Here is a 21391-nt window from a genome sequence, read left to right on the forward strand (position 1 = left end):
ACGTATTCTGGAGCCTGGCTGCAGGACCCATGAAGCTGCTTTCATTCTAAATTTTAGAAGGACAAGGCACTCCCAACACACAAACCCGTCCTACTTTCTATATCCTAGGAAGCTGTGTCAAGAAATCATGTTTTACAAGTTTCTCCACTCTTAGGCCCGGTTCGTTTCGCTGAAAAAACAAACTAAAACACCGTTTCATTGATTTGTTGTGAGAGAAAAATACTGTTCCGGTTAGAAAAAGACAGATTACAAGAGAAGCGAACAGGGCCTTAAACTTTCTCCGCACCCAAACAAGTAAAACCGAACTTGCAGTCTCATGCACGAGATTGACCTTTAATCCCAAACGTATAAGACCATCTATGGAAAGGAAAAAAAAGCAATAGCCACATACTTTAGAGTATAATGACAAGCTTGGATTATAGGTTATAACAGTATTTTTCTTTCACACCAAATCAGCTAGCAGTAAATAATCCACGATTATTTACGATGAAACAAATAAGCTGCGAATCTAGCTGACACCGGTAAAAAACGATAAATAAATAAATAAAATCCCCGGATCGGGTACATACTTTGGAAAAAAAACGATCTACAAACGGACTGTCTCCAGTAAAAAAAACAAACAAAATCACCGGATCATACTCTGGGAAGTACGCTCCTAACGCCCTCGACGTCAGGTCCGCACCATGCGCGCCGTCGCGGCTGCGTTGTCGATGTCAGCAACATGGCGTCGCAGACAGGGAATTCGCCAGGCACGTCGTGCGCCAGTCCAAGGAATCCGTCGGGGATGTCGGTGACCGGTGGCCCCCACGCGGCATCCGAGAGCCGTGAAGACCTGAAAGTACCCGTACCTGATCCCACCTTTTGCGCACCCCGTGATGAGCGTCACCGGCTGCTGCTGCTGGCCAACATCGACACGTCGTTGCCGCCCGCCATGGGGTAGGGTGCGAGAGGCACATGAGCCATGGATGGTAAAGTGACCACCTTCGACTTGGAGCATAACGCCGAATAGAAGATTGATTTATTTTGAAAGTTGCATTACTTAAATCTACAAAGGAGTTCGTAAAGGTCATTTATACATGAAGGAGAAGGATGGAATGATACGGAGGGATTTGAAATAAAAATCAGATTGTTAGTTCAGTTTAATCATTACGTGGCATATCAGTTTATCACACGCAGTCAAGAATTATTGTGGTACTATTTTTTTCCCGGTGCAATGCACGGGCACTTATCTATTAAACTATCAAATAAATTATTCACGCTTTGAAGCGGAACAATACCAAACACAATATGCAAAATACACCAGATGAATTTAATGTACGTGACATCATCGACTAAAGTGCTTAATTATATTTCTTCTAATTGATAACTATCGTTATATAGAAATTTCAAGTAGTATAAAAGGTGATTAATACAAATACCAAGCTCGCACCTTGGACGTGACGACTACAACAACAACAAAGCCTATCATTTTCATACTAGTGGCTAAGTTTTTACGTGGGCTCATCAAACCTAACACAACCCTCCTCCATTACGAGAGCTTAGGACCTGCTATGCTAGAACACCATAGGCACCCCAACGTAGACGGAGTTGACTAATAGCGACTAATAGGAGGCTTTATATCTCCTTACAAGCAAAGTGTTTAGTCCCAAACATCATCAAGTTCGAAATGTAAAACTCTATCAAAATTAGTCAATTTGATTATGTTTAGTAATTACTCCATACAATATCTAAAATTATAATATAGTTCATGTGTTAACAAAAAACTACAAATCAGAACTTACTTTAGGATCCTACAATCTATGAGATTTGTTTTTAAAAAAAGATATGATGTTGTTTATTAAAACGTAAATATGTGCGTGTTGTGAAACCATCGAATTATGCAAAAACAAACAGTTTTGAAAGTTGATGGAGGATTAAAAAAGTTTAGTTTTTTGTTTTTTTGAGACACAAAAAAAGTTTAGTTGAGGGAGGTCAAAGCCACTCCAGCTTTTTTTTTTTAGGGGATCGTCACTTTTTCCAGCTGTGATGAGTGGGTTGAGCCTTGGGCCATTGTTGGGCTGTGCGATGCGGTCGGTCCCCTTGCTCCTCTTTCTCCCGTTCGCCTCTCTCTTTCTCTCGTTTTTCTTGATTTCTTGAGGCGACGACTGTGCGACCGCCGCGGCCCTTCAGCCTTCACCAATCACCAGACTTCACCGGCGACGAGCACCCACCAGGTATGCACGCCATCTTCCCTTTCCTTCCTGCTGTGCGAAACCAAGCGCCCCAAAGGCTCAAACCTAATATAAGCTATTCTTATCCGGATCTGACTCGGATCTGACCCGCATATACAGCTCTACATGATTCCGCCTAGCTTCGAGTTTTTTTGCAAAAACTATCGGTTCTATATATTTGTACACCCGTGTCCTATACTGGGTTACGCAATCTTTATCCATATAAGGCGTTGTATTTTGCTGGGCGAGTGCCTTTGCATGTTTGCTATGTCAAAAGTACAACTGAAAGTTGAGATACAATCCTACTTTGTTGCATACTTGCATTCAAGAGATGTATTGATTGTTGCTTCGGTCATTACCAAACAGCCATTCAATTGCTAACTGTTGCATTCGAAAATATTGCATAGACTATCATAACCCCTTTTCCCTGCTATACTAAACGTTATGAATTATAATGATGATGGTTCCGCATGGAGCATACTACCTGATATTGTTACCAATTTCTGCTAGTAATAATAGTGTTGGACACAGAATGGAAGGGCGCTGCTCAAACGAAGTATCATCTGCCGAAGCTATCTTGGTGGGAGCATTGTCGTCTGGTGTTAATGTAAGGACATTCCTTTTGATGGCATAATTCGTGCAACATATTCCATATTTAGTGTATTCGATGTCAATTCAACTTTAGTCATGTCTGTGCAATGTAATATGCTTGGTTGTACATGATATACTGAGTCTCATATTCAACGTTAGTCTTGCCTCTGTTTGCATGGTTTTGGCATTACACATGTTGATGAGAAAGCTTAATTGGTGCTACTTTTGCTGTGTAGGCTCCCACGTGGTTTGTGCTCAAGATTACGTTTTTGCTCCTGGCCTTGTGTTTTACGGCGATGCTTGCGCTAGCATTTTCGTCGAAAAACTTTGTAATTGTTGCTCATGTTCTTCTGCTTGTAACTATTGGAACCGTGCTATTTGTGCTGCTTAACAGGTCAGTCTATCTACCCGTTTATATCCTCCCTGTGAACACCTTTACCCTTGATCTTTCAAAAAAACACCTTTACTCTTGTTTGGTGGATGATTAATTGAAGTGCCATTTCTGTATTGTAGGTTTCTGGCTGAAGTTGGGCTCGTGCCTGTTGAACAACAGATGAAGGAGATGGGCATCCACAAAACAGAAGCCACAGATAAAGACAAAAGAAACTAATCAGTGACTGGCTTTTATGATATGGAAGACAGTTTAACACCTTACATCATTTGACAGAGTGACATTATCTCTGATGATAGAATGTGCATTCACTTCAGACACATGAAGTTCAGACAGTACAGTTTTGCACAGATGATCATACACCTTTGGACATACTTGCAAATGGAAACCCTCGTCCAAATCTGAAGTGAAATGGATGTAGCAGCAGAGCACATCAAGCCTGATTTCCCTCTTCCTTGGGTTTGTTCTTCTTTTTCTTGATGTAGCAGAAGCATGAGCAGCAGGGGAACTGAAATAAGAACTTCATTGCCAGACAAATCACCAATACTTTGTTTGGAGAAGTGTGCCCAAGGAATTTGCATGCAATGCAACCCTTAAATACGCTACATGGATGCCTCGCTTATCAGTGGACGCTAGAATTTGTGACTCAGGTGTCTTTGGCATGAAGCTTTTAACCGCCTCTGATACTTTCTTTCGTTTATGATCTTTGTGCAATATGGCCGTGTCAATGAGCAGACGAGATTTTCACTGAAAGTAACTACCTTTCATTTATTCTTTATGAACCCTAATAAACCTGATTCAGAAGTCATGATGGCTTATGATTCTTTGAAGCTTGATTGAAAAGTTGGAAAAGCTTTCCGTCACTCAGGATGGAAAGCATGTTCTTTAGCTGCCGATGGGTGCAATCCCCGTGTAATCTTTTAGTCGTTCGGATTCAGTGTATACATATAATAACTCTACAAAGAAAGTTAAAATGCCGCACTGCCGTTAATAGCGGCTAAGCACATCGCAGGTGTAGATACAAAATAAACATATCCCAAGCTCCTATATGCTGCCAAAAATGTACACCTCCATCGTTACAGAGTTCAGAGTGTCCTGGAATGGCTCCAACAGGTACTCAGCGCTTGCCAGCAGCAACAGATACTCTGAGAAGCACCAGCAACCTTATCACAGGCGCCGTACGACATACAGATTATACCACAACCATCCTCCAGTTTTGCTGCAGAACCCGTCCTTTCTAGACATGCTTAAGGTATTCTTTCTCTCTGCTGCATCCCATTTCCTCTTTTCACCGTGGAGCTTCTTTGCACTTGGCGTAACCCAATCCTTCTCCAACTCTGCAGAACTCTTCCTCGAACATTCATAGGGATCCTTCACCTTCATATATGCAAGCTACTTTACCAGCCGCTCTGCGCTGAAACATTGGACAGATGCACCAGTAAGACTCAGCCATTCATTTACACAACCAACGCACAGCAAGACTCAGCCATTCATTTACACAAATATACCTCATACGGGGCCCAAAGAATCATCCTCTCATCCTCCTGCCAGTGTAGAACCAAAGGAAACCACCATTCCCTTTGTCACCAGAAGCTTGAACACATTGGTCTTCAGAGCAAAGCAAACCCTAATTAATTACCACATACACTTACCAATTCAACAGATATATAGGAAACTCAGTACAGATTTCTAACAATTCCACTTGGAGCCTTGCAACTGAAAAAATTAAAACCCTACAACACAAAATCAAACCCTTCACCCCTCCCTATTTTTCGAACCAAAATCACCAAGACAAACACTTGAACACAAGCATGTACTACTGACCTGTGGCTGGTTCTCACTCTTGCTCTCTCCGTTTGTGCTATACCCCTTGTCCTCTTTGCTGGATTACTTCTGTCAGATAATTTGAGGAAGGGGAGGAACAATGGTGTCGACAGCTGATTTGGTAAATGGGAGAAACCACGTCGAATTCATGCCCTCCATGTGCGCCATACAGCGGATCTGTTCACCTCGTGTGCAATTCCCTGTCGCCTCCAAGCATGCCATGTTTGACAGGGCATGGGCTAAGCAATGGGATTGTGGCTACAGAAAAAAAGTTGCACATGCAGTTATGTAAGACCGACAGCTTTGTTTCTTTGTCAAATTGCACACAATGTGATTAGCTATATTCTACTGTCCTTATTGTGACAACTATGCAATCCACTTTAAAAGGATGTATAAGCACTCACTTTCCACAAAACCACTATCCAGTTAGTTGATAGCTTGGATAGCGCATACTACTTTTATAAAACAATTAGTAATAAAGAACCTCATCTCTAAAGCCTGAACTCAGTTTGAAATGGTTTTCAGGGCGAAATGGTATTTAAGTCCTTACTCCTCCACAGTATCACACTTTGTTTACTAATTTCTGTACATTTAAATGAGAATAACATACTAACCTTCTATAATGTTATGGAACAGAGTTGATATTAAGAAATGATCATGTCTCAATTTCCTCTCTGGGGCACATTTCTGGGATTGACAAATTCATGCTTCTGAAGTGTCCAGCAGTGTTTCTCATCACATGTAAATATTAAAAAACTAATCCTGGCAGAAATTCATGTACTCCAAAATGACTTTGTGCTCCTGGCCTTCACAAATGGTCAAGGCTGAGCCATTATGTTACAAGCCCTTCATATCATGATGAAAATCCATGTCTTGCACATGAAAGTGCAAGTGTATTACGCAGGACTATTGAAAGCCCCAATGTCCTTCATCTTCGCCACAGATAAGTTGACTAACTGCGTCAGCCAGCTATGCAATTCAGACTTCAGACCATTTTATCCTAATCAGGATGAAAAGTTATAAATTATATCACTGATGTACTGGCCTTTGTGAAGGGCGGGACTGGTGCAAGCGGTAGAGTCTTACCGTCTATGACCGGAAGGTCCCGGGTTCGAGTCGCGGTCTCCTCGCATTGTACAGGCGAGGCTAAGGCTTACCACTGACACCCTTCCCCAGACCCCACACAGAGCGGGAGCTCTCTGCACTGGGTACGCCCTTTATGTATTGGCCTTTGTGTCCTGGACAGATGCACTGAGAGTATCATAAACAGTTATCTCAATATGTGATATTCTGATGCCTACCAATATGGCATCACAAACTAAGGGGGTGTTTAGTTCTACGGACTAAATTTTAGTTCATGTCACATCGGACGTTCGGATGTTATTTAGGGGAATTAAATATGAGTTAATTATAAAACTAATTACATAGATGGAGACTAATTTACGAGACGAATTTATTAAGCCTAATTAATACATCATTAGCACATATTTACTGTAGCACCACATTGTCAAATCATGGGCTAATTAGGCTTAAAAAATTCGTCTCGCAAATTAGTCATAATCTATGTAATTAGTTATTTTTTCGTCTATATTTAATACTCTATGCATGTGTCAAACATCCGATGAGAAAGGACTAAAATTTTCGTGTAGGAACCGGCTCACATGGCGGCGTGCTGGTCTAGGCGTGTTGTCAATGTCAGCAACATGGCGTCGCAGACAGGGAATTCGCCAGGCACGTCGCGCGCCAGTCCAAGGAATCCGTCGGGGATGTCGGTGGCCGGTGGCCCCCACGCGGCATCCGAGAGCCGTGAAGACCTGAAAGTACCCGTACCTGATCCCACCTTTTGCGCACCCCGTGATGAGCGTCACCGGCTGCTCGCCATCCTGCCGCTGCTGCTGGCCAACATCGACACGTCGTTGCCGGCCGCCATGGGGTAGGGTGCGAGAGGCACATGAACCATGGTAAAGTGACAAGCTTCGACTTGGAGCATGACACTGAATAAAAGATTGATTTACTTTTGAAAGTTGCATTACTTAAGAGTTTATCTACCTAACAACGGTGTGTTTCAACAAAAGGTAGCACATGATTGTTTGCTGGCGGCAAAACACACGATTTATAACGGAGGAAAAACCATGTGTTTTAGCACAAGCTAGCACATGGTTGTTGGTTGCTAGCAGAACACATGATTTCCAACAGAGAAGAAACTGTGTGTTTTAAAACAAGCTAGCACACGTTTGTTGGCTGCCAAACAATGAATTTTTAAAGAAGGCCCACGTAGAGAAAAATCTGTTGTAATTTCTGAGTAAAACAGTACAACACATTAACTAAAACGATAAAATGTCCCATTAAACAGCAGCAGCCCATAAGAAAAGCCCAAAACCATGAATACATAGAAATATGACAGATAGACTTGGGAGAGAAGCAAAGCAAAAATAGATCTGCTGCATGGGGAAAGCCTCTGCTCTGCTCACGCAGAGTAGGGGAAAGGGGCAAACATTAGATTGCAAAGAAGAAGAACAGGAAATTTCAAGAAGAAGCATTACAAGACCGATCCATACCTCATCAGCAAAGGTTAGTATCCCAATCTTTTGAATCTACTTTATAAAAAAGCAACAAAAAATAATAGCAACTCAGATCAAAGACTAGAAAAATATAGATCCATGAAAAAGACATTCATGACGGCAAAGATGGCCTGCTACTTGTGCTTGCTACAACAGCAGGGCGTGGCCCTGGTTGCTCAGTGTGCACAAGAAGCATGTCTAGCACTTGGAGGTTCTGATGTAGTCTAAAGGTACAAACAAGCCTACAGAAATAAAAAGAAACCAAGACAAAAACCTACTAGTTTTTGCACCATCTTACAGAACCACTTATGGTGTACATAGAAATAAAGACAAACTGGCACACAACCACACAAGCATGACCAAAAGCCTTGATGACTCATACCTGCACATACAACATTGTGTAGAACTACGTTTCCTTTTACATCTACTTTCATTAGATCAACACCATGATCAAGTGGATACTTCACAATGGATATAACACCTGACTGTGTAGAGGCCACAAACGGTGTTACACCTGCAAAAGAAAAACATAAAAGTGCAATTTATATAACTCACACTGTCATGTGCCAAAGAGTTATACATATGAGAGCATACAATTTCCAAAAGCACAAAAAACTACAATAAGAGTTATATGTATGAACCTCCACTTGCAACCATATTTCGATCACACCCTAGTTCCTCCACCAATTATTTACGTGCATACAAATGGCCCTGGCATGCTGCTGGATCATAATTTTCTATGCCAAGTGCTCAATCACCATTTCCTACATATCATTGATGCTCCAACTTTACACTAATGACATCATTTATTTCTAAATGCTTGTGCTTGCTCCAACAGCAGGGCGTGGCCCTGGTTGTTCACTATGCACAAGGAGCAGATCCAGCACTTGGGGGTTATGATGTGGTCTAAAAGGCTAGAAACACAGAGAGCATAGTGCAAAAAACAGAGAGCATGAAATCACACACACACGTAGCTAGCAGAAATCACACACACAAAAATCAAATTTTCTGGGCCAATTTTCTAAAAGTAATTCTGCAGCCACACCACTCAGCAATCCTCAACTAATCCTCAACTAAAATTACAAATATATCTGTTATGCATTTGCTATATTCCTATTGTAAATAAATTACAGAACAAAAATAAGAAAATTGCACATTTGACATAGTGCAACTTGTACTTCCTGCTAATGCAATTATACTGTACATGTATACAATTTAAAGATCTGGCTCATGCAACTTGTACATGCAAAGCAGGGCAAAGGGGTAGAAATCAGATCGAAGAGGAACCACAAACCTCAACAGCCAAGGTTAGTACACCGATCATTTGAATCCAATCTCCTTGTGTGTGTTAGATGCATGGAATATGTAATGATGAGAAACATTCTAACTGTCAAAACATGAAATCTGGATGTTATAACAGAACATGAATCTAGAAAGAAGAACAAGGCAGCAGAAAATGTTAGAGGCACAATATCAGATTTAGAATTATGAGGAAATGTTTCTCTAAGAAGAAAGCAACAATGATGTAAAATTACTCCTAATTCAAAACAGTTGACCCAAACAATAAATAAATGAGAATTAATGGCTTCTTTATTTTCTTGCAAGTTTCAATTGCTTCCCTTATGCAATTAATACAAGCACTAGTCAAGTTTGATCAACTACTTGAGGTAAGAAACACAATTCAATGATGCAATGAAAAAAGAAGAATCTGATAAAAAGCTATATAAGTACTCAGCTGCTTGCTTTTTTTATGAAGCAGAATAATATGTATGTCACAACAAGCAGATGTGATGATTATTCAACATCAATGAACTCACAAGAAGCAATTAAGGAAGTGCAGTCAGCTCCTTATCAAATATTTACAGGCACAAATTGTTCCAGTGACCTTTCAAATACCTACAGATACAAAAATGTGAGCAAAATCATTGCTTAGAATAAAAAATGCCAAGATAAGAAGGTTGTTTTTCGACTAAAATATATTTCAATGCAGGGAGGCTACACTGAACTTATGATGGAATAGATCAGGAACTCTCAGGAAGATAATCAGACTGACTAGAATACGCAGATAAAATTTATAATACCAGTATACAAAAATTACAATTCAGACATATGCAAATTACACACATATGTGCAATGTAATTTCAGCATAATAGGACTGTAATTTCAATGCTTCATTATAAACTGTGCAGCAACATGAAGAGATGCAAGGATCATTAACAAAGATGATACTTGGAAATGACAGGAATGAGGTAAAACTATATTATATATGCTTGTCAAACTAGTTGTGTTATATTATAAATGGTAACCATTCTCATTATCAAATAAATAAAACAGAATATGAGACTTGAAGATCTAGATGGAATCTTTGGACCACAAACTGACTGGTCAATATCAGAGTCAAGAATGTCATATGAGGTAGATACAGACGGCTGAGCCAATTTGATTACATTTATAAGCAATACAAATATGTACTGGCATCAAAGTAAAACTTATCTTTGCAAAAACACGATGGAGAAATGGCAATCGTCGCTGATGATGATGGAGCAACGACAAGCATAGCTGATGATGATAGATCTAAAATTCAACAATACCATTGGCAAACTGATGTATTCAATAACATGGACATTGATGAGGTACATAAAAAATGATCTCTTCAACTATTTCAGTCCACACTGAAAAAAAATTATTTGTATTATAAATGACATTACTTAGAAACTAAGACTGCTGCTAATATATTTACAGGTGTAGCATGAAAATCAAGATGATCAACCAACAATGGGAGAAAATAACTTGAGGATCATAGCAATAGAACCAACAAGTTCAGATATTACATCAGCTATAACAGATGATCATGAGCATGTAAATGGCAGCCAGGAACTGACGGTGGAAGAGATTGAAGAATTCATAAAAAATAAGCAGGTTGTAACATCTGAAGGCAACAATGCACCAATCAACAACAAGTACACCCCACAACTATCGATGGAATTTAAGACTAGGGATGATGCTCACCATTTCTTCAACTTCTTTGCGTTCCTAGCCAGATTTCAAGTTGCCATAACACATACGACAAGAACTCAAAGTAAGAAGAGAAATAATGAGGTAGTCAAAGTGACAATGAGATGCACTCATCAAGGAAAAGAAAAGGAACCAAAGTCTTTAGAGCAAGAAGAAGCTGAAGTAGACAAGGATGTTGGAAAGAAACCGGTAAGGAGAAGGAAAACAAATGTTTAGCAGAAGTCAGATTGTCCTTGTGTTATGATGGTGAAAGAAGAAGGAGGTGTATGGAATATTAAAACTCTTGATTTGGAGCATAATCATGAGCTATGCCCTGGAGACAAGGATCAGCTATTTTCTAGTCACAAGTATATGATAGAAATGGAAAAAAGGACTTATCAAGACTCTGAACGATAACAATATCCCGACTAGGAAGATGGTTTCTATTCTATTGTATCTGAGAGGGGGGCTTATAGCTCTACCGATGAAAAAGAAATATATCAACAACTACAGGACAAAGCTGAACAGAGAAGTTAAAGGATCAGACATGACAAAAGTACTGGATTATTTCAGAAAGAAACAAATTGAGGATCCGTCTTTCTTTTACAAGTTTGATTTAGATTAGGACAAGAGAGTGAGAAACTTGTTCTAGACTGACTGTTCTTCTATGAAATATTATACAGATTATGGAGAATGTGTAAGTTTTGACACGACATATATGACCAACCGATACAACTTACCTTTTGCACCATTTGTTGGAATCACAGGACATGGGCAAAGTTGCCTTTTCGGATGTGCTTTCCTGCATGATGAGACAGTGGACACTTTTAAGTGGGTATTTCAAACTTTCCTTAAAGTAATGGGAGGAAAACACCCTCAAACGATCATCACAGACTAAGACATGGCGATGAAATCAGCAATAGAACAAGTCTTCATAAACACAAAGCATAGAAATTACTTGTTCCACATAAAGACCAAATGCTACAATAAGAATGTCAAGGTCTTTGCAGCAAACGAAGGACTATATAAAGACTTCGAAGATATAGTGAACAATAGTCTAACAATGTAGGGCCAACCTATAGTATCATTAGCTTTCTGAAAGAGTACAATCGGATTGTTGATAATATAAATCAAGCTAAAAGGCTGGAGGATAGCTATAGCAAGCAAAAAAGGCCAAAGGAATTTATATTAGGCTACAGAATAGAGCAGCAGGCACAACAGCTATACAACAGAAACATATTCAAAAAGTTCTAGCTACAACTGAAGGCAACATCAAGGCTGAACTACTGTCACACCCAATTTTAAGGATAAAATTGAATGCACTAACTCATGTGTGCCCAGGGATCAATCACACACACAAGCTGACAAATTATAAAAGAGTAACATCACAGTGTATCTTACATCACGATAATAACAATACATAGTCTTATACATCACACGGAAAAATAAAAGATAACTCTCTCTCGTGGAACACCATCACAGAGAAGGTCAACTGGTTGACCACAAGCCTAAAAATCCTCAGGAAACTCCTCATACCCGTTGTCATCTGTTACCCATCCGGGATTTTTGTCCAAATAAAGAAATAAACAAGCGTAAGTACTTCCCATACTTAACAAGATAACATGGGGTTATGAAGCTCAAAAAGGTTGACACTGGTTTACTGCAGTTAGCACTTTTAGCAAGTCAAGATTTTATTATCAAGTTATGATTAAGCTCCCATTTAAACCCACTTAATCAGATATCAGCATCATTTGGATCATATCATCATAAACCATCATAAATGAACAACAATGAGTAACCAATTATTCTGTGAGTTTTCTGGGCCGCTCGTGACCGTGAGCATGGCTGTTATAACAGTTTGTAACCCTCTGCAGAGGTGGTGCACATTCACCATGAGTCGTGATCCCCATATGCCTGGGTTAATTACTCCCATATCACTGCCAAGGTGAGCGGGCAGGGTACACTATGAAGCCATTTCATAGGTTTCTCTAACAAGTTAGGGTCGCTAGGTTTCCTCGGTAGGCAGATGTAGGAACCCCCCTTTCCTATGGCACATATCCATCGTGGCTATACACATAGGAACAGAGGCAGTCCTATACCCAACGTGGCAAGCCCCTCTTACGCCATAAAGGTAACCTCTAACAAGCTAGGAAAGGTTCTATTACTGAGCTAAAGTTAGAGCCATATGACTCTCACGGTTGCACTGTTAGTCCCAGCTTTTGCCGATAGATAAGTCCTTATGGAGGGCCAGGAACAACATGATCAAAAGTCATTTGCACCTTCGCCCTATGGATCCATTGTTATAAATCATGTTATACTTTTAGTTTCATAGAACCATTAACCTTTGTATAGATCATGTTCAGTTAGAGCACTAGCTTTCTACCCATATGCAATTAACCCAAAGGAGTCAAGGGAACATGGCATCAAATAACTAGGATGTCCTTAAGGTTATCAAATTTAGACACATGCACATGAGTAAATGATTAAAGTGAATAGGACATCAAGGTAGGTCCCATGCTATACTTTCCTTGGTTAGCAAACTCCTGCTGGTCCTGCTGGTCGTCGAAGAACTCTTGGTCTCCAACGTTCTCCTCACCGTCTAAATACGACCAACACGGCAACACACAACATTCCAGGAACATTCATGCAAAGCAAACAATCCTACAGTTAGAATAGTACACCAATAGTATAGAAAACAAGATAAAATGTTTATGAAAAGAATCTATGTCTCGCTACGATCACGTCAACGCGAAGTTCACAAAAATCAGAGCTAAAACGCGAAAGTTATGAATTAAACGGGTTTTCCTATAGCACTTTATTTAATTAATCCTAACCATGAAATTTAAAAGTTGCAAACTTGATTAACAGTGGTACTAACACGTAGATTATGAAATTACAAAGCTAACGCAATTTGAATGGATCAATTCGGAGCTAAAACGAAGTTTTTATGAGCAAAACAAATCTAGTGGCATTTATGTAAATACTAAAAACGTATTTTGAACTAAAACAGTGCACTTTACGTTTTCAAAACGAGAAAGCGTACTCTGGAAACTACGCTAGGGACGGCGGGTTCAATTTGGTGAAAACAAGGGGTCTCTTTAGCAAATTTACATGCAAAAGGGTAACTTCTAATCCTAGCCGTAGATTTGGAGATGGACGGCTTGGATCAGTTCTGGGGAAGGAAGAGAAGGGAGGCCCGGCCGGCACAGTGACGCCGGTGGCAAACTCCATGGCCGGCGGCGTGGAGGTCACCGGCGCGCGCGGTTAGGGGCCTACGGGCCACGGTTCGAAGAACCGAAGGCACCAAGAGATGGAGGGGGTTCTCGCGAACTCGTCTAGGCCAAGAAGGCGGCCGGAGGACGCGGCTGGCGAGGTGGCGGCCATGGCCGATGGCGAGAGCACACGGGCGCACGCGGCTAAGGCTCTAGAAGCCATGAAACGTGAAATAAAATGCACGGGAGGAGAGAGGGGAGTACGGCGAGGCTCACAGCGGGGAGAAATAGGGTCGACGGTGGCTCAGAGACGGCGGTTCGCGCGGAGAGGCGGACGGCGGAGCATGGCAATCCTCGACGTGGTGGTTTCAGCGTCCTCGTGCACGGGCAGGCGCGAAATTGGAATGGGGATAGGCAGCAGGGGTGCGCGCGGGGGTCACAGCACCCATTTGTAGAGGCCGGGCGCGGGGCGACGCGCCCACGACGCGAGGAGCGGGCGCGGGACGGTTGCGGCATGGACTCGCACTGCGGTTGTGGGAGGTGGGGGACGGTGCCAACAGGCGGGCCCAAGCCGTCAGCGCCTGAGAGCGGGGCTGAGGCGCGCGGCAATGGCTGCCTGGCCGAACTGGGTCGGCGCGTTGCTGGGCCACGTGAGCCAGGGCGCAGGCGGTTGCGTGCGCAAGGAAGGAGGGGAGCTGGGCCGGCGGCTGCCAGGGAAATGGCCTGCGGGCCGAAAGTGAGGAAGAGATGGAGAGAAAAGCAGAAATCCCATTTTTTCTTTTTATTTTTAGAGTTTTTTTCAAAAGTATTTTTTTCAAATGGATTTGAATTCTTGTTTTTCAAATTTGGTCAAACCAATCATCCCAAGAATGAATATGCAGCAGCATGTGTGCATCAAGAGGTTACTAACCTTATATTTGATTTTATTTCCATAAAAATTATTATTTCCCTGGGTTCAATGCTCACAAATTGCTTAAATAAATCAATTTGGCTATTTTAGAAAATGCAAAATTTTCAGGGTGTTACAATTTGTCGACGAAATATGGTCGGCAGTCTACCTAGGGGTATGCCCAAGGTAGTAGATTATCGGTAGACAGATGCGCAAGCTACAAACAAGATGGTGACGCAAGACAGACACGAGGTTTTATCCAGGTTCGGCCACCGTGAAGGTGTAATACCTACGTCCTGCGTCTGATTGTATTGTTGTATGTCAATGAGAGATCGTGATTGTTTTAGAGGGGTCCCCTGCCCGCCTTATATAGTCTGGGGGGTAGGGTTATAGATCTGGAAACTAATCCCAGCCGGTTACAATTGCCATAGGTGGCCGAATAAGGATTCATATTCTAACCGACCAGGATCTTGCTTGATCTCCAAGTCTGCCTTGATTCCTTGCGCGAGATTCCGAGCAGATCGGCTAGGCCACGCATTGTCTTCTGGTGGGCTGGACCCCTTGGTCCGGGCCGGCCCAATCCTAGCCGTAAGGGTATTGGGGTTAATACCCCCATAGCTAGTCCCTGAGTGCCTTGTAGCCTTCGAGTAGCGCCATCTTGAGCTTGCCAGAAGGATGTAAGGGGCTCAAGATAAAATTTGAAAAATATTTCCTCCGAAGTGTGCCCACTTTGACTCTGAGTTGAAAAGAGACACGGTCGTCCTTATAGAATCGGAGGCGTTTGAACCATCAGAATGAGCACATTCACCGCAAGGTGAAGTGTGCCCACTTAGTCCCCGAGTCTGGTAGTAGGTGACGTAGGCACGTGGTGCCAGGGTCTAAAAGAGTCTTGTTAATTAGATACAGCATGCACCATCAGGTGCATCATACCGATGTAGTCCCCGAGCTTGCTAGAAGGAGAGGTATGAGCCTTGTAGCAAGGTCTAAAGGAGAAAAAATATCCCAACTGTATGCGAGTCGCCAGTCGCATGTAGTTGAGACGCGAAGTCCCTAAGCTGTGGTCAGATAGTGATCGAGGCAGTCCCCGAGCATAGGTCGAGGAGCGAGCGACAAAGTCCCCGAGCTATGGTCAGAGAGTGATCGAGGCAGTACCCAAGCACAGGTCGAGGAGCGAGCGACGAAGTCCCCATGCGTAGCTCGAAATTCCTGCAATATAAATATGTAGAATAGTAGTACATGATGTACAAAGTAATAAATTATGGAGAAAAAATTAGCGGTGAAGAAATAGCGTATGACGCACAACAGTCATTTGCAAATGAGCATGATGTGATAAAGCAGTTGGTGCTTTGTAAACATCAGTGTTAAAGTGAAGTTTGTGTTTATACTTAATATAAACTGCCCGACCAGTTAGTGTGTAGCTGAGTCTCTAGCCCTAGCTAGCCCGTTAACCATAACACGGGGCGCGGAGCCCGTGCACGTGTAGGAAGAACAAAGTGTCACTAAGGAGCCGCTGTCGACCACCCATAACGTAGAGGGCAGACGCTCGTGCACATGTAGGGAGGAGCCAGAGACAGGGCCATTTCTGGAGACATCGAGCGTCAACATGACTGGTCAAAGATTTGCATTAAGTATAGCAGTATGTTATATTTAAGATGGTATACATGGACAAACGTTATTTGAAGAATACTCATGACGAGAATGTTGTGGAGAAATGCTGTAATGAAAATTATATTAAATATAAATATTAGAAGTGTACTTATCTTTGGATAGAAATATGGTCGATGGCGATAAAGTTGTCCGATCCTCGTACTTTTTGGCCTGTTGTGACGGTGGTCGCGGTTGTCATAGCGCCATTCTTCATGGCAATCATCATTGCAACGTGGTCTGGTGGTCGAGGTGGTCGGAGCTCGGTGGAGCCGCTTGGGACATGGTCGACATGGTCTATGGTCGGAGCTCGGTGGAGCCGCTCGAGACGTGGTCGACGTGGTCCGTGGTCAACGTGGTCGGAGCTCGGTGTAGCCACTCGGTACGTGGTCGACGTGGTCGGAGCTCGATCAGTTCGGTGGTCGGAGGGCATGTACCTAGTTCCATCACATGGGGAGGCAAAATCCCTCAGGCATGTCCAGCCGAGGTAGGGCGCAGTTGGAGATCTTCCTTGCTTGCGTGAAGGTTACGGAGTAGCCTGATGGCGGTTTAGTAGATTGTATGTGGTCTTCATATTTGGAGTCAGAGAAGCACACGGAGTCCTTCTAGGTTGTCGTTGTACATTGTGTATGAATACATACATAACACGAACACCCATATTTGGCCCACTTGCTTGTACTTCATCTTCTTGCATGGCTGCTTGATGTCATCTTCATCGTGCATGTAATGGCAAGCCATCATGCAAATCTGGTGTCCTCTTGAACTGTATGGACCGATCCTTCTTGATACTCATCAATCCGAACCATGTTGATGAAGTTGCATGGCTTTGGCCGAGGTCGATGCATATTGTACACATAGTTGGAAGCAGTGTTTCACAGGCCGTACTCGGAGAGCCGGAGACCCATCGCGGGGACTGGTCATCGATGAACGGAGTGCCCTTCAGGAGTAGACATGACCATGAGATCTATACCGAGTCGTGCAGGATGACTAGCCTGAGCTAGTCAGGTAGATCTGTTGTGGGTAGTGGTTACCTGCTCGGTAGGTTGATTTTGAATCGAATCTACCAGAGCTAGGGTTTCAGCAAGCTTGGTGCCAACCCGATCGATGGAGTCGAGCAGGTCGGTGTTGTCGATCTGCCTCCCTTTGTAGCGAGGAAGTGGACGACGGGTTGTCGGCATGGCTGAAGACGATGCTCTTGTGGCCGGAGCCAGATCCAACGTGGTCGGAGCCGTAGCTGACACTGGTGAAGCAATGGTCGACATAGATTGAATTCGCGCCTCCTCTGTGGTCATGGCGATGAAGTTGTCGGAGCTAGTGGTCTAGGTGATCTGGCCGATGGTGAACGTGAGGTCATTCGGCGTAGCCATGGAACCGGGGATGATGACCATCCTATTTGTCTGGAGAGCAGTACGCACACCCCCTACGTGGCGCACCACTGTCGACGAAATATGGTCGGCAGTCTACCTAGGGGTATGCCCAAGGTAGTAGATTATCGGTAGACAGATGCGCAAGCTACAAACAAGATGGTGACGCAAAGAGAGACACGAGGTTTTATCCAGGTTCGGCCGCCGTGAAGGCGTAATACCTATGTCCTGCGTCTGATTGTATTGTTGTATGTCAATGAGAGATCGTGATTGTTTTAGAGGGGTCCCCTGCCCGCCTTATATAGTCTAGGGGGCAGGGTTACAAATCTAGAAACTAATCCCAACTGGTTACAATTGCCATAGGTGGCCGGATAAGGATTCCTATTCTAACCGACCAGGATCTTGCTTGATCTCCAAGTCTGCCTTGATTCCTTGAGCAGGATTCCAAGCAGATCGGCTGGGCCGTGCGTCGTCTTCTGGTGGGCCGGACCCCCTAGTCTGGGCCGACCCAATCCTAGCCGTAAGGGTATTGGGGTTAATACCCCCACACAATTCTACCCCCTTAAGATGAATCTCGTCCTCGAGATTCGGATGATTGCTTACTCAAACAGTTGGGGATAAGACTTTCTCAGATCCTCTTCTCTTTCCCAAGTAGCCTCATCCTCTGTATACCGATTCCACTGTACCTTGCACATTTTGATAACTCGGCTCCTTGTAACTCTTTCTATCGTCTGTAAGATCTTTATCGGATACTCTTCATATGTAAGATCTTCCTTAACAGCAAGCTCTTCCAAAGGAATCTGCTCTTCTGGTACCCTCAAACACTTTTTCAATTGAGAAACATGGAACACATCATGCACACCTGACAAACTTTTAGGTAGTTCCAATTGATAGGCTACTTCTCCATGTCTCTCTAGGATCTTAAAAGGTCCTATATACCTTGGTGCCAACTTTCCCTTCATATTGAATCTTTTCACACCTCTCATTGGTGACACCTTCAAGTACACATAATCACCAACTTCGAAAGTCAGCTCTCTTCTACGAGTATCAGCGTAACTCTTCTGTCGGGACTAAGCCACTCTCAAATTGTCTCTAATCATTCTCACTTGTTCTTCCGCGTCTCTAAGGACATCGGGTCCAAACACTTGAGTTTCACCAGTCTGATTCCAGAACAAAGGCGTTCTACATTTACGTCCATACAGCGCCTCAAAAGGTGCCATCTTGAGACTCTTCTGGTAACTGTTGTTGTACGAGAACTCTGTGTATGGCAGACTCTTATCCCAACTATTACCATACTGTAGTGCACAAGCTCTCAACATATCTTCCAAAATTTGGTTGATCCTTTTAGTTTGTCCATCAGTTTGTGGGTGGTAAGCAGAACTGAAATTCAACTTTGTCCCCAAAGATATATGTACTTTATGCCAGAATTGCGATGTAAACTGAGTGCCTCTATCCGACACAATTTTCTTGGGAACACCATGTAAGCACACTATTCTTTCCATGTACAACTCTGCTAACCTTGCACCTATATAGGTAGTCTTGACTGGTAAAAAGTGAGCAACCTTGGTTAGTCGATCCACTATTACCCATATTGAATCACAACCTCTTTGAGTGTGAGGCAAACCTACGATAAAATCCATACCAACTTCTTCCCATTTCCATTCAGGAATCTTCATTAGTTGTAGCAACCCTGCAGGTCTTTGATGCTCAGCTTTCACTCTTTGACAAGTGTCACACAAAGCCACATACTCTGCCACATCTCTCTTCAAACCATACCACCAATACTTCTCCTTGAGATCCAAATACATCTTCGTACTTCCAGGATGTATAGAATAAGCAGACTCATGGGCCTCTTGCAGAATTGCATCACGGATAGCCTTCACTTCAGGTACACATATCATTTTTTTGAACCAAAGAGTACCATTCTCATTCATCCTGAATCCTGGTGCCTTTCCAAGCACTATATTCTCTGCTATCTCTTTTAGTTTCTCATCCTCCAATTGACCTTTGCGTATCTCTTGCTCCAAAGTAGGCTCTATCACCAATTCCATTGCATTAGTGACAAGACTCAAGTTGAGATACTCTATTTTAGCACACAACTCTGCTGACATAAATGTCATCCCAAGTCCATTAGCATAACTCTTCCTGCAAGTGCGTCAGCTACGACATTTGCTTTTCCTCGGTGATAATGCACTTCCAAATCATAATCTTTGATCAATTCTAACCAACGACGTTGTCTCAGATTCAGATCTGACTGGGTAAAGATATACTTCAAACTCTTGTGATCCGTATAGATGTCACTCTTATGCCCAATTAGATAATGTATTCAGATTTTCAAAGCGTGAACCATAGCTGCCAATTCCAAGTCATGAGTAGGGTAATTCAACTCATGCTTCCTCAATTGTCTAGATGCATATGACACCACTCTTCCTTCTTGCATAAGCACACATCTAAGGCCCAAACGGGATGCATCACAATATATAGAGAAGTTCTTGCTTAAGTCGAGCAAAATCAATACTGGAGCTGTAGTCAATCTCTTCTTTAGCTCATCAAAGTTTGCTTGGCATTTATCAGACCATACAAATTTGGCATTCTTTTCCAATAGAGCTGTCATAGGCTTAGCAAGCTTGGAAAATCCTTCAATGAACCTCCTATAGTATCCAGCCAATCCCAAAAAGCTACGAATCTCACTTACATTGATTGGTGGCTTCCAATTCAACACATCTTGTACCTTGCCTGGATCCACTGCTATTCCACCATTGGAGACAACATGACCCAGAAAAGAGACCTCCTTCAACCAAAACTCACACTTGCTCCGCTTAGCGTACAACTTATGTTCTCTAAGCTTTTGCAAGACCAACCTTATATGTTCAGCATGTTCTTCTTCGGTCTTGGAGAATATCAGTATGTCATCAATGAATACCACCACAAATTTATCAAGAAACTCCATGAACACCTTATTCATCAGATACATAAAGTATGCAGGTGCATTGGTCAATCCAAAAGACATAACGGTATACTCATACAAGCCATACCATGTAGTGAATGTTGTCTTGGGTATGTCCAAGTTTCGAATCTTAAGCTGATGGTATCCTAAGCGGAGATCAATCTTGGAGAACACATAGGCTCCTCTCAACTGATCAAACAGGTCATCAATCCTAGGCAAAGGGTATTTATTCTTGATTGTAATCTCATTAAGTGAATGGTAATCCACACACATCCATTGACTACCATCCTTCTTATCCACAAAGATCATAGGTGCTCCCCATGGGGAAGAACTGGGGCGTATGAAACCTTTTTCTTGCAACTCTTTTAGTTGTTTCTTAAGCTCTTCTAATTCATTAACCCCCATTCTATATGGACATTTAGCTATTGGTGCAGTTCCAGGTAATAATTCAATAATGAATTCAATGTCATTGTCAGGTGGCATACCTGGCAAGTCATCGGGGAAAACATCCGAGAACTCCTCCACAACGCGATCTTGTTTATTGGATTCACCATCTAGCTGGTTCACAGTGGCTATTGGCTGAGCTTGCACTACCACTTCCACATAGATTCTATCTCCATTGGGTGATGTCACAACAACAGACTTCTCCTAATACTGAATCACTGCCCGGTGTTGTTTCATCCAATCCATTCCCAGAATGAGATCAATTCCCGCTGTTCTCAACACAATATGTTTCACTTTGAAGTCTACCCCCCTTAAAGAAA

The 21391-nt window shown here is 42.6% G+C and overlaps 1 protein-coding gene and 1 long non-coding RNA gene across 4 annotated transcripts; one reads left to right on the forward strand and one right to left on the reverse strand.

Annotated features, from left to right (window-relative positions):
* The first annotated feature begins 2045 nt into the window (after window positions 1-2045).
* On the forward strand, window positions 2046-3963 carry LOC136545693 (uncharacterized). 3 transcript variants are annotated; one of them, XM_066537686.1, is made up of 4 exons: window positions 2046-2213; window positions 2721-2817; window positions 3038-3195; window positions 3315-3963. In XM_066537686.1, exons 2-4 carry the CDS (start codon window positions 2743-2745, stop codon window positions 3409-3411), a joined length of 330 nt encoding a protein of 109 aa, XP_066393783.1. In that variant the 5' UTR covers window positions 2046-2213; window positions 2721-2742; the 3' UTR covers window positions 3412-3963. The 3 variants fall into 3 exon arrangements, with proteins under 3 accessions (XP_066393783.1, XP_066393784.1, XP_066393782.1); XM_066537687.1 differs by having other exon boundaries at window positions 2730-2817; XM_066537685.1 differs by having other exon boundaries at window positions 2742-2817.
* A 112-nt stretch (window positions 3964-4075) lies between these two features.
* On the reverse strand, window positions 4076-5940 carry LOC136545694 (uncharacterized). Its single transcript, XR_010781131.1, has 4 exons — window positions 5631-5940; window positions 5017-5274; window positions 4701-4800; window positions 4076-4606 (listed from the first exon to the last, which is right to left on the reverse strand). It is a non-coding gene; the product is annotated as an uncharacterized lncRNA (long non-coding RNA).
* Between the last annotated feature and the right edge of the window lie 15451 nt (window positions 5941-21391).

Source organism: Miscanthus floridulus, chromosome 3, assembly GCF_019320115.1.
Source record: "Miscanthus floridulus cultivar M001 chromosome 3, ASM1932011v1, whole genome shotgun sequence".
Taxonomy (NCBI): domain Eukaryota; kingdom Viridiplantae; phylum Streptophyta; class Magnoliopsida; order Poales; family Poaceae; genus Miscanthus; species Miscanthus floridulus.

What these genes read in the sequence shown, in the direction of transcription:
- LOC136545693 (XM_066537686.1), top strand. Translation starts at nt 2,743, where the DNA reads ATGGAAGGGCGCTGCTCAAACGAAGTATCATCTGCCGAAGCTATCTTG. An exon ending in CATTGTCGTCTGGTGTTAAT is followed by an intron (nt 2,818 to 3,037) that starts GTAAGGACATTC and finishes TTTGCTGTGTAG; the next exon opens with GCTCCCACGTGGTTTGTGCT. An exon ending in CTATTTGTGCTGCTTAACAG is followed by an intron (nt 3,196 to 3,314) that starts GTCAGTCTATCT and finishes TCTGTATTGTAG; the next exon opens with GTTTCTGGCTGAAGTTGGGC.